Here is a 13,461-nt window from a genome sequence, read left to right as displayed (position 1 = left end):
GTCCCCGCTCTATGTGCCGTTCAGAGATACGCAAGTTTCTTCATGACTGCGGCTGCTGCAGATATTAGGTCGTCCATGATTTCTACAGTCACTGGTCAGCAATATAATGTGCGCAAACATATGTGGCTCATATATGTGGCTCTGAAGCCCCGCCCCTCAAGCGCACCCTCAGATGCCGAAGCAGTGCCAACTAATTGAAGCTGAAAAAATAACTGTACGTGGAAAAAAACGATGTAAGTGTGAAAACCACATGAACAGTGAGTTTTTTCTTTAAATTTCTATATTTATGTTTTTTCACTATCATTTCACTTTCAATACATTTGTTTCAGTTTCAATATTTTTTCAGTTTCATTTTAAGATGACATCGTTTTAACCTCATATGTGGGTTCAAAGTACAAAAAAGTCCAGTTGTTTCTCTGCCAAACTCCTTAGACTGGAAGTTCTCATGTTATATTAATGTCCCACAGAAAGATTAAGGCAAAGATTAGGACAGTTTACAACTCGTGAATTTTATGTACTTATCACAGTTACAAAAAAGAATCTGCCTGAAGTCTATACATCCATACGTCTCATCATACAAAGCACTGATCTCCTACCTGCTGATGGAGCTGCTTTGGCTGGCTGTTCTTTAGGTTCTTCCATCATCTTTCTATAAAAACACGAGAAGATGATTTTACCAAAAGAAACAGTGAACACAGTCTGGGTGTCACATCATATGAATTTGTGTCATGGTTTAGTGTACGGGCCACACACACTGAAACTGATCTGTGTGAAAGAACACATCGACGACATGTGAATGTAGTGATAACCTCATCATAATAGAGGTTTTTACTTTTTCACATATTTGTTCAGTATAATGATTAAATAATCTGACAATACAAACCTAAAATACTTTGTTCCCTGTCTGCGACTTTGTGCGTCTCTGCTGTTAGTGCTTAAAGGAAGTTTTAAACTTAAAATCCTTCCCCACATATGTGACTGTGGTCTCTGGGGCCATTATCCTGAAACACTGGGGCTCAGCCCTGAAAGCTTTGCTATCTTCACCTGATAACAGCAGCTGTTTAAAGTTACTGAGTTTGACAGGGAAGTGAATGTAAATGTGAGACACTGTGTGCTCACAGCTAAAGGCTGCAGTCAGCTGTGTCAGAGCGTCCAATGATCCTTTAATAAACACTCAGAGCTCCATGTTGATGAAGCTGTCATGTGTGAGCTTGTGAGGCTCCTTTAAACTGGCTCTGCTCTGTCAGATGCTCACCTCTTCTTCACTGTCTCATCAATCTGCTGCACTCTCCATCTCCTCTCTCTCTCTGCTGTCCTGTTTAAAAAAACAAACAAATCAGCGTTAGCCAATCAAACTCTGTGCAGATGCTGCAGCTACAGCTGATATGTCATTCAGCTGTTCATCAATCAGCTTCTGCTGCTGTTTATTCGGCTCTTACTCTGAACACGTGCAGATCTAGGAAGATTTTCTTGGGGTGTCAAAATCAAAGCGTTTGTTTTTTCAAACACACGTGCAGGTGTTTATATCACATATGGTTTAAATGATTCAAATGCAGTAAGTATACATGTTTCATATATCGTCTATAACTGAATTATGTTCTGTAGCCTACATAATGAAACACTTTAGTTGCATAAAACGTGAATTTTGATTTTATGTACTGTATATGTCACAGCATCGCAGTGTGGATGTGGAGAAGAGAGGACCCAAACGCAGGATTCACAGGTAGTGAAGGCTGGTGTTTATGACAGAATGACAGAGTCTGAGATGGATGACTGACTGGAAGACCAGCTGAACAGAAACGACACATGTGGGACTGACAAAGACACTGAACTGGAGGACACTCAGGACTTACACAGGCTAATGATAATGATCAGGGTTCATATGCCTTTTTCAGGGTCAAATTCAAGCACTTCTTAAGCACTTTCAAGGTCCCTTTTCAAACTTTTCCAGCACATCCCTCCCTCACCGCCAAAAAAAAATGCATGTTTCAATTCACATCACCTCAGTAAGACCATGTGAAAGTTAAGACAAATCATCCTAGGTGAACTTAAACACCTTTGTTCCCTTTTTGTTAAGAAATAGAAAAACACTCCACACAAAAATACTGCAAAAGGAAACTGTTGCCTTATATAAAGAGTGTATAAACTCAAAATGCACATGTCACTTAAAAATTAAGATGTGAACAAATCAACTTGTTAGATATTCTTCTCCTGTTGAAAAAACCCCCAAAAAGAAATAAATAAGTCTTCTCATCAGATATTGATGCTTCTTTCCTGTGTGACAGAAAATAGGAGACAGATGTTTGTTTGTTTTTTAAGTTAATTCCCAATAAAGCTGTTTTACTGCTAACTACATTGCTGTCTGTATTATTGCTGAAGTCCTAAACGATCACCTTTAAAGTAGAGCTGGGCGATATGAGATTTTTTCATATCACGATATGTTTTTTTCATTTCAGGCGATAACGATATCTATCACGATATAAGCCAAATAACTATATTTGTAAGATTTAAATGTGCCGTTGCTCACAAGTAAAATGTGAAATAATCAGCAGCTTGTTTTTATTTAAATATTTATTTCCCATAATAAGTTCAACAGGGTAGATGTACTTAAGGAACATGAGACTTTTTCAGATAAATAAAGGCAAATATTGCAAACTACACAAAAGGCAGCCGCTAAAGCGTTTAAGTTTCAAAATAGAACAAACGAAACAGACTAAACTGTCAATTCCACTTAGAAACAAAATATTAATTCTAAAAATAAATCTTAGTTTGTTTTACAGAAGAACAGACAAAACTGACTAACTTTTGTCAATATCAAATAAACTGAGAACTAAAAGGAAATTCTCAATCTCTCCTTGTTGTATAGCTGAGCTTTTCAAACAGTTTTAACAGTTACTTTAGTCTGACAAAAGCCGAATGACGAATTAGCGCTTCCAGTCAGAGACTGAGGCTACGTCCACACGTACACGGGTATTTTTGAAAACGGAGATTTTCCGTTTTCGTTTTAAAAATAATCTCGTCCACACATAAAGGCAGAAATGAAGGAAAACGCTGCTATGAACATGCCAAAGCAGCAGGTGGCGCTAGATTCCTAACCGTGCAGAAATGTTGGCCAATCAGAAGTCTAGAAGCCTCGGTGGGAAAAAGTAAACAAAGCTGGGGCATAGAAGCAGAACCGAGTCGTATGTGTGGACGGACAGTAACTGTGTGTATATGTAAGCATTTAAACACTGCAGAGAGTAGAATTAACAGTATTGTAGAAATTCATTTCACCGAAACAATAACGTGGCGCACAGTGTGACGCATGCACCAGTTTATTGTATTTCCAGACTTGCTTTCGGCACAATTTACAGTGCACGCTACTCTGTTTTTTGTCAGACTTGAAATAGCCGAAATACCTTCACACTACGGAGCTTCTATGGCTCTTCCGTTCGACAATCTCTCCGGCGTTGGAACCATCATCTGTTTTCTCTTCGGTCACGCTCGGTTGATTTTTCTAGTCGGCACACTCATTTCCTCCATTACCCGCTGGCTGCTTCCCAAACAAACACACGTGTGGCTTGGCACTTGTGCTGTATGTAACAAGTCACGCGACGTGACACTGCGGCTGTGATTGGTTCGGCTCTGCGCTACTTAATTTGGATTGGCTGACCTTTTTTTTTTTTTTTTTTTTTTTAAGAGGACAAGAGCGGCGAGGTCTATCGCGATAGCTTAATTTTTCTATCGAGAAAAAGTTATATCGCGATACATATCGTTATCGTTCTATCGCCCAGCTCTACCTAGAAACCAGGTCAATGTGTCTGTAGGTTCAGTCATCCAGGTCATGTGATCTAAGGAGCTTGGAGAGAAAAGAGACGTCTTTAAGTTTCTGGAAGACGTTTCATCTGAGAAGCTTCTTCAGCTCTAAAACCAAACGGTGGAGAGTCCCAGATATTTAAACCTGAGAGGGAAAGAAAGCATGTCGCTGACCCACCACTGATGTTATTTCAAGGAGGAAACTGAGAGCCTTTGCACCAGGAGCACAAACATCAGCTCCAGCAATGATCCACTGATGTGTTTTTATTCCATGTATGAATGTTGTTATTGACAGAGATGACGTTTGTGTGTCAGTGATGCAGTGACTGTTGTTGTTACCTGTACAGGCTGGTTAGACTCTATGAAACAGATCATACAGATCTCTGCATGTTAGAAGAGACTATTAAAGGTCATGAATGAGACAAAGGCAGGGAGGCGTCCTTTGCAGCTAAACAGCAGAGTGAGAGAACAGCCAGCACCTCTACATTTATCACATTATACAGCACATGTATGATACTGACAGGGATGAGAAGAATTTAGTGATTCTGATCCCATCATTGATATTACTTATTGATTCTCAGTAGCTCTGCTCTGACAGTCACCACCATCACTGAGCAGCATATCAAAGACATTTGTGCACATTAACTGCATGTTGTGGCTCAAATGTTTGTGCATGTTGGAGGCATTTCCTCTTTGTTGTGATCAGTGTTGGTCATTACTCAAAACAGTCATTATTACACATATTACACAGAACACTTTAATTAAAAGTAATGGAGTACGTTACTTCATTACTCCTCATAACATTACTTTGATGTTACTGTGTGAAATGAACAAATGAGCATGTAACAACATAAAGCTGAGGTACAGCCCCACACACCAACACAGATCCTGATGAGGTCACGTGATGTTTCTCTGAGTGTTTATGAACACAAATCAAAGATGAAACAGCACAAAGACACTTCAAAGTGATTCTACTGTAGAAACATGAACAGGTAGAAACCTGCAGCCTGACTGCTCATCACTTTGTTACCTGTTCAAGTTCAGCAGCAGCAGCTCACTTTATCAATGTGAAAACAAAAATGTCAAAAACCATTGCTATTCTCTATAAAACAAAGCATGTCCTGAACAAAAAATCATTATACACACTTTATTGTACTCTGTTGCTTCCATATATGACTTACTGTCTGGAGATATGGGGTAATGCATATAAAACGAACACTCTTCCTATTTTCAAGTTACAAAAAAGAGCTATAAGAATTATAAACCAATCAAACTATATAGAACCAACTAACATTTTGTTTATTAATCTGAATACCCTGAAATTTTATGATTTAGTTGAATATAAAATGGCACAGATAATGTATAAAGCACAAAATAACTTGCTTTGCCCCAGTACTCAGAAGCTGTTCAAAGTCAGAGAGAGTCAATATGACTTAAGGGGAAGAGATTTCTTTAAAAAAAACAAGATGAGGACAAATATAAAGCAGAGATGTGTTTCTGTTAGAGGAGGTAACCTGTGGAATAGTTCTGACAGGGATTTAAAAAGGTGTAGTTCATTTTCCTTGTTTAAAAACATGTTTAAAAATAGAGTATTAGAAAAATATATAAATCAAGAATGAAAAGAGCAAAAAAAAAAAAAAAAACAACCTCTTGATTCTTTTGCTTTGATGTAGTTACTTATCTAAGGTGGAAAGTTTTTTTTTCTTGTTTGTTTGTTTGGTTTTTGCTTTGTTTTCTTATTTGCTTCAGGCCCTGTGTACAGGAGCTGCATGCAAAAAGATATTTTGTGAAAAGGGTTGGCGTAATAAGCAAATGCTTCAGCCAATACCTTTTGATTAGCCTTGTTTCATGCTTACTTGCTTTATGGTAGATTTTTGTTCTGTTTTCACTGAGATATTTGAATGCTAATCAATAAAATCAAAATCAAATCACGGTGCTGGTCTGGGGTCAGTGTTTACTCAGCTTTAACTCACTCTGGGTTCTTGGCTAGCTTAGCGTTAGCTTAGCATTAACATGCTGTCAGGTGTCTCTTGTGTAAATATTAATCACAGTCACAGTAAAGGAGGTAAAGGGCTGTGACGTCATCACGTACGCTGCGTCCTCTGTGGGCTCTGAGTGAACTCACAAAGTACAAACTACAAGTACACAAACACGAACGTAGCTCAGAGTGGCGGACACACTCGGCCTCGTTGGTCCAGCTGTGAGTCCGTTACCGTGAACTATGGAGCGGCAGATTTGTGCTGAACTAAGCTGCACACAGCTGATGTTAGCCAGGAAACATTACACACTGACTTTAATGGAGAGACCGGAAATACAAACACACACAGTTTGTTGTGTGAAGAAATCAAACACGAGCTGAACAAACAGTAAAGTTCCTAAAGACAAACTGTTAAAGGAGGAAACAAAGCAAACTTACAGTTTCTTCACACACCAACAACAAGCTCCACTCCACACCTGGACACTAAACACGGACACACAGGTGAGCTGCTTCCTGGAAGGAGGCGGGACTCCACCTGAAACTCAGCACAGGTGGGAGGGGCTCAGCTCTGTGTGTGCTGATGTGTTAACTTTAAAAATATGCCGTCTGACTGCTCAGACTGAGTCAGAGTAAAGTTCACATGCTGACGTGTGGAGACATGAAACCTTGTTGTAGCTGCAGGTGTGAACACACTGATCCCAGATCAGCTCTGCTGTATTTGTAACATGAACATTTCTGCTGCAAAGCTTCAAATGTTCAGCATGTTTCTCTGTTTCCAGTCTATAGATCCAGTCACACTTTCTACTTTCACCTGTGCAGTAAAGACTGAGAGCAGAGCTGAAAGCAAGCGTCCAATCAGTGAGCAGCATCAACACCTGAGCTTCATTCAGACTCTGTTATTGAAGATGTTGTTGGTACAAAGTTCATCTGCTGCTCACATGAATCCATGAAAGATTTATTTCACTGATGTTTCTTCAAAGCTCATTTCAACCTGTTGAAGTCATGAATGAAAGTGCAGACTGAGAGTGGATCACATGATGTTTGAGGTGTGTCATGTGACATGTTCAGTATTGTCACACATGTCTAGATTGTCCCTGATATCATAACTGCTCAAACACTGATGATTATATTTGAAGAATTATTCCTGATGGCAGCAAAGTTTGAATGGAGCTCTCTGTCTGTGCTGATTTGTCGCCCTCTGGAGGTCAAAGCACAAACTGCATGATGTCACTGTAACCACCACAGTGACAGGAAGTGTTTTTATGACTGAAACACTGAAATGATGCTAACGGCTGTCGTTAGGCTCACTGACAGCAGTGCTGATGTGTTCATGTCAAACACTGGCTCAGGTCAGACTCCTTCATCCTTCTCCAGCGTGAGGCCGCCCTCAGACCCACAGGAGCTCTGACCTTTGACCTCCTGACCCTAACCATTTTAGTCTTGTTGCATCTTTAAATGCAAATCCATCCAAACTGTAGCCGAGCAAAAGAAGCTGGAAGCTGTTCTATGAATGATGTTGTTGAAGGAGCTTGGAAAGAAAAGCGTCTGGACTTCTTTAAGTTGCTTGAAGAGGGACATGGACGTCTTAACGCCCACTCACATCCTGGGACATTTGATCACAGGAAATCACATGATAGCGTGGGGCTAGATCTCACAATGGGTTCACCCAAAACACGAGTAGTTCTTTATGTTTCTCGTGCACGGGAGAGAACTGGATCACAATCAGAATACTTTTTTGATCCCAGGGGAAATTATTTAGGTTACAGTGCTGCAGCACAAACAGGAACAAAGACACAACACACTAAGTAAGAAATAGCACAATATACACAATATATACATGCATACATATGAGTCACTTATAAGTAACATGTGAGTGCTGGGGTCTATGACAGCAGGCAGGTCTGTATTTATGTCCAGGCTGACATGAACAGCTAGTAGTTCAGGGTTCAACACTCAGGAAAGTGTGTGACCTTCCACACTGACAGAAGATGCTAAACATGACTTTAAACTGTTGTTTGTTAAAGCCTCACAGATCTGAGAGCAGGGCTCAGTGGGTACATGAGCCTTTATACATGAAGGCTTTCTGTTTCCAGGAGAGGAAACATGTGATCCAGCTGTGTTTGGTCACATGGATCTGCTCTGCATGGATCACCTGACTAAAACATGTTGTTATTATTGTTCTTACAGTCTTAAATCGGTACATCAGGCGGGTCACATGACACCCGGGGGTGACAGCAACATCTTTCCTCTTTAGAAAGCTGCTCTCTGTCCCAGGAGCTGTTGTCACAGTAACAGCAGGAACAGGAAGTCACATGCTCTCTGCTCTGTGATTGGCTGCTTCTTATCTCAGCTTCCTGCAGAGGGTGGGGTCTGCTGATAACGCACACCAACAGAAGTGTGACTTTCACTTCCTGTTTATTGCTGTTGTTCTTAAAGCTCTCAGGCGATGCTGCAGCGCCCCCTGCTGACACAAACTCCTCCCTCTGTCTCAGAGGTCACAGGTCAGCCTGCTGCAGAGGGTCTGCCTGTTCATGGACTTCCTGTTACAGAGACGGGTCTCAGCGTCAACACTGGTTTCTGATTGGACGGTGTGGAAAATGTTACGAGTTCAAAATATTGGGGATGGAGACAAGAGAAAAACCACAATAACAACACTGGTCCGGTCGGGTTGAGTCAAACGATGATTTTAATGATCACACACGTGGGAGATGGACACTGATGCAGACAGCCTCTGATCTCAAAATGGTGGAGCATTGCTCAAACTCTTATAGCCTCTGGTGCCTCCACCTTATCATAAAAGCCTAAACATTCACATGCTTTCTCTCACACAGCGCCTAAGCTACGACCTTGGCTCCCTGTTTATCTGCTCCTGCTGAGATGGGGCAGAAAACTCCAGCATGTTCTCTTCTAATCAGACAAATAAGGCGATGACTTTCTGCAAACAGTATTTCTTATAACTCAGCAGTATAATGCATCATAAAACAATATCATTCATTCACAATAAATCAGCAGTTTAATATAATGCACATCAGTTTAACTAATGCAATAGTTATCAGCTTCTTCTAATTCAGGAGAATAATGCAAACTAAAACTACATAATAATTCACAATCTTTAATTAGGGGTATAACATGGCATAAAATAATATTATAATCTAACAAAACCCAGCTTCCTCCAGCCGAGTGATGTGTGGATTCATCACTCTCTGTGGATCAGTGTAAGTCTGTGTGTGGGTCAGCTGCAGGACTTGTTTGACCTTTGACCCTGGCAGACAGAGCTGGTTACTGCTGTGTGACTCCTGCCGTCGCTCCACTTTAAATTTTACTTAAAATAAGTCCTGACATGGCCCCGCCCCCTCTGACCTGCTGCTCCTGGATGTGCTGAGGACACAGCGGAGGCTCAGAGGGGGCGGGGCTTTTCCCGTGGCGGTAACCAAACTGCATTAGGTCACTGCACTGCCAGTGTTTAACCACACCTCTTCTGACTGACCTTTGACCTCTGACATGTTGATTCGATCCTTATTTAATGACGTCTTTTATCTAGTGATTTAATTCTGTGTATTTATATGTGATGGTGTTCCTGAGTTCAGCCTCAGCTGATATCCACAGACGCTCCTATTGGCTGGTTTTAAAAACACATTTTTCCATTAAAGAGACTCTTTTAAAAACACGTCTGCCTGAAATTCACATTTCATTTATTTTGGGGGATTTTAATAGAGAGATAGAACTTTATGAATCCCTCATGTTTATCCTCCAGGAAATCCAGTTTGTAGCAGCAGAACACCGACAAACTTTTACACAGCACAGAATTAGGATATCAAATAAAGGGGAATAAGAGAATATGAATATAAGCATAAATATATACATATATACACAGACCTCACACAGAGACAGCAGCTACACTGTGTGTGGATGTGATCCACAGTCACAGCTGTGGGTTTCAGTCAGTGTGTCTCTAACTTCATGGTCACATTTCAAAGCTTATTGGAGCCAGAAGATGTTCAAGTAAAAGATTTATTGCTGTACTCGTCTACCAGGATAACAGGAGGTTCATAAAGCTGTGTAATACTTCAGCTTTACATCATGCAGTAGTAGTTTATTAAACCCCCCAAAATATGACTATCCAGAGTTGGGACCAGGAAGCAGAGTTGCAGTCTTACACGCCTCTCTGCAGCTTCTCTCCTCCTGCTACCCCCCCAAAAACCCGTCTCCATAGAGACTGTGTCAGCTTCCAAACAGACAAAAAACAAACTAAAAACCAGCAACAAACAACTTAAACATAAACAATCACAAAGAAAGAACAACACAGTATCCACATCTGAACCAAAGAGTAAAACAGTGAAATGTGGATTATTAAACATTAGGTCTCTCTCCTCCAAGTCTCTGTTAGTACATGTTAGTAAAAACATTTCTGCATTTTACCCATATTTTATTTTTAACTCAAAATCAAAGATTCCAGATTCTCCTACATGTTGGTTTTGAATCAGATAGGACGACAGATTTCAGGTGGCCCTGTGTCTTTCTCTATTACATTTGCCACTGTGTAACTCAAAGTTATTTAAGGACTAGTTTATTTCAATGGATGAGTTTACTGACTGACGCGCAGAAGAAATAGTTCTTTATGGAGCCTAGATGGTGTGAATGATGAGACCAAAGACTGCAATATCTTGTACCAAAAATATATTGAATAAATGGAGGAAAGGGGAAATGGAACAAAATAATTAACACAACACACAACATAAATGCCCACAATTAAATAATAAATCAATGCTGTGATCTTTCTGTGCAAAAGTCCTTTTTGGTCCTCTTCTTTTTAAAGTTCACTTTTAAGGTATTCCTCCTTAGAGTCCAGCTTCATACAAATGGGGAAATATGTCCGTAATCCAAAGACGGCTAAGTGGGGGAAAGAGGGGAAACAAAGAATGGTCCTACCGGCTCGCCACTTCAATATGAAGAAGATTAATTCAAAGGGAGGGAACAAAACCTGACCTGTAGGTCAGAAAAACGTCCATTAGCACATCAAGTTCGATTCAGTTTACCGGTAAACAAATATATTTTTCTGCAAGCCTATGTAACAATGCAAATCATCATCAACCAATGTACAACAGTTAAATTATTAATTATCTTGGCTACGTAGCTTAATCTATACATTCCAGTAGCGTTCGCTACAAACAATACAAAAACAACAATAAAGGAAAACAGCTGTCTAACAGACAGCATAGCCGAATTCAAGGCAACACATAACAATAATCATTCAATCGCACTTTGTTTCAAAGTAAGCCCATTAAAGTGCTTAAGTAAATAAAAGTGTTCAAAAACAGCGGTTTTTGAGCCGGAGTTCTGCTCGCGGTGGGAACGCCGCCGCAAAAAGCCACTTTTTAATCGCGAAAACGATCGGCTGGTTACTGACAACCAAAAGGTTGTTTTTGGTAGATATTAAAGATCATGGGTGGGCGGGGCAAATGGAGCAGTTTTCTACAGTCGAGTAAAATTCCAGGAAAGAGCTGGGTGTGGCTTTCCTTTAAATCACATGATCAACAGCTTTAAGATGGAGGCAACTCGCTCAGTGTTTCCTGTTTCATTCTTAGACTGTGGCGATGGTAAGTAGCAGCTTTTCACTTGTTACCTGGCATCTTTTCAGCCACCAATGATAGTCATTGTATGTTATCAACATTTCACTATGTTTTCTCTCATGTTTAAAATAGGCCGACCAAGAGCAAAATAGGTATGTCTGCAGACTCTGCTGTAGCCAAAGTTATCAGATCTCCTGTGTCTTTAAATCCCTAACTGCTCGATCATTATCATTTTAGAAGACAACAATTTCTCAAAGGAGGTTCAAAACTAATGCCTACAAGATTACCAAGAGGATGGTTCGGGGCTCTTACATGACTCCGGGAAGTCAACACTTGGTGGATGAGGTGTGTTACCTTTGACACTTTTAAGACAGTCCTGTTTATCACTACTAACAATAAGCAAATATGTTTTCACTCAACAGATCCTTCACAGCATGTTGTTTCTGGGCAAAATCAACAACATCCCCTTTTCTCCAGAAGAAATCTTCCCTAATCCTTTTGTTTTGGGTTCTTTAATGAGAAGATATCCCAGGCCTTTAAAGTTGTATTCGACTCAGCTTCCCAGGCGAAGTCCCTTCTCCTGTGTGCTCGACATGGTAAGATAACTCTTCTCACATTTTCAGTCAATCTGACAAACTTCCAGTTTTTAGGAAAGTATAATGCAAAGTGCTTTTTTACTGAGAAATCCAAAGAAAATCCATACTGTACCTTATACTTCAACATATGCTTCTAGCTATACTTCTCCACCAAACACAGAGACTGCAGGAGAGCTGGAGACTTGCTTCAGAATTTGTTAGTTCTAAATAATGTCTAACAGACTCATTATTGGAGATGCTTACAGTCTTCAAGGCGTATATGATGCTGTCACTGTGTAGCTGCTGGATCTGTTAAGCTCAAAGACTCTAAATTCAGCGTGTTTTGACAGCCCGGCATAGCAAAATAGAAAAAAAAAGGTCAATTAGCAAATTTAATTATAAATTAGTGAGAACAAAGATGGATTTTTGCTTATTGATTTAAAATTAAATAGATTTTTGTGACATGTTTCACCCCCTATCTTAAAGTGTCTAAACCAAAAGCATCCAATGGTCCTGCATAGTTAAATAAGTCAAGCAGCGAAACAAACATGTTGATCAACTTTCTATGAAAAACAACTATATAATCAGGTGCAACACTTTGACCAGATCTGTAACTGTTTTCAGATCGTCCTGCAAAATAACTCAGAGAATGAAGAGCAAATAAAGCAGAGTCTGCAAGATCTCCTCACAGACTTGGACTTAGAAGAGAATAATAAAAAAACAGCTTTTGTCTCGTCCACCATCTGCATTTCTCAAAAATCCCAAACCAACAAATCAGAAAGGTACTGCGGAGTCTCCATGTCCACCAAAGGTCCTAACGCTGGGAAAATTATGATTGCTGCCTCCTGTCTTAGCAAATGGCATAAATATGTATCTGGTGCGGTGATGACCTATTATCCAAACACAGTCCAGAAAGATTACTTTGATGGAACAATTGAAGTACCTGGAAATATCAGGTGTGAGGCTTTTTGTCTCCGTGATGGTGCCAGAATGAAGCCTTGCAGATCATGTAAGAATTTGTTTGGCTTGAACACAGAAGACCTCAGAGAGTGGCCATATGGTAACTGTGCTGAAGCTGAGAGCCTGAGCAATTTGCTTGAAAATGAGAGAGAAGTTGAAACACATGTGGATGAATACTCAGCTGAAAAGGACAACAGGCAGAGAGCTGAGGATGAGGTTGGTAGGGTTCTTAGAACCGTGTTGCAAAGGATTCGGTTTAACTGGACAGGTGAATTTTACAACCCAGAACAAGAGTGAGATTTCATGAAATCATTTGCATTCATCATTCTGATAAATCAAAGATTCTCTGCTCTGACAGCATCTGTGTGGATTTTCTGTAATCACAGAGACGTGTATAAGCATGTTTACTTTCCATCTCCATGTAATTGTCACATTTAATAATTAAAACTGGCTTCTATGGGTTTTTGTTTGTTTGCTTACATATCTAGTGTTTAATGCAATATGAAGCATTATTAGACAGCATTTATTGGGAAGAATCCCATATTTATACTGGTCTGTACCCAGGGTACACAGAAAATAAAAA

At 40.0% G+C, this 13,461-nt stretch overlaps 2 protein-coding genes across 6 annotated transcripts in view; one reads left to right on the top strand and one right to left on the bottom strand.

Moving 5' to 3' along the window:
• LOC146679702 (protein NLRC3-like) overlaps positions 1 to 13,461 on the bottom strand; it is a 230,715-nt gene that overhangs the window by 43,090 nt on the left and 174,164 nt on the right. For 3 of the 4 annotated variants that reach the window (XM_085450121.1, XM_085450124.1, XM_085450123.1), the window contains exons 2-3: positions 1,256 to 1,315; positions 597 to 649 (exon numbers count right to left, since the gene is read on the bottom strand). In XM_085450121.1, the coding sequence (XP_085306247.1) occupies positions 597 to 645 (49 nt within the window). In that variant the 5' untranslated portion in view covers positions 646 to 649; positions 1,256 to 1,315. Of the gene's footprint in view, positions 1 to 596; positions 650 to 1,255; positions 1,316 to 6,211; positions 6,275 to 13,461 lie in introns of those variants that run through there. The other variant, XM_085450122.1, reaches the window with a different exon arrangement.
• On the top strand, positions 11,453 to 13,340 carry LOC146679707 (uncharacterized). 2 transcript variants are annotated; one of them, XM_085450147.1, is made up of 4 exons: positions 11,453 to 11,495; positions 11,581 to 11,688; positions 11,766 to 11,939; positions 12,543 to 13,340. In XM_085450147.1, the coding sequence occupies exons 2-4, from the start codon at positions 11,638 to 11,640 to the stop codon at positions 13,173 to 13,175; spliced, it is 858 nt and encodes a 285-aa protein (XP_085306273.1). In that variant the 5' UTR covers positions 11,453 to 11,495; positions 11,581 to 11,637; the 3' UTR covers positions 13,176 to 13,340. The 2 variants fall into 2 exon arrangements, with proteins under 2 accessions (XP_085306273.1, XP_085306272.1); XM_085450146.1 differs by having other exon boundaries at positions 11,454 to 11,688.

Source organism: Copadichromis virginalis, unplaced genomic scaffold (assembly GCF_057382275.1).
Source record: "Copadichromis virginalis isolate Kocher_CV1m ecotype Utaka unplaced genomic scaffold, C_Virginalis_male_GT1.1 unmapped_scaffold_1, whole genome shotgun sequence".
In the NCBI taxonomy this organism is placed as follows: Eukaryota; Metazoa; Chordata; class Actinopteri; order Cichliformes; family Cichlidae; genus Copadichromis; species Copadichromis virginalis.
This window is presented reverse-complemented; position numbering and strand designations above follow the sequence as displayed.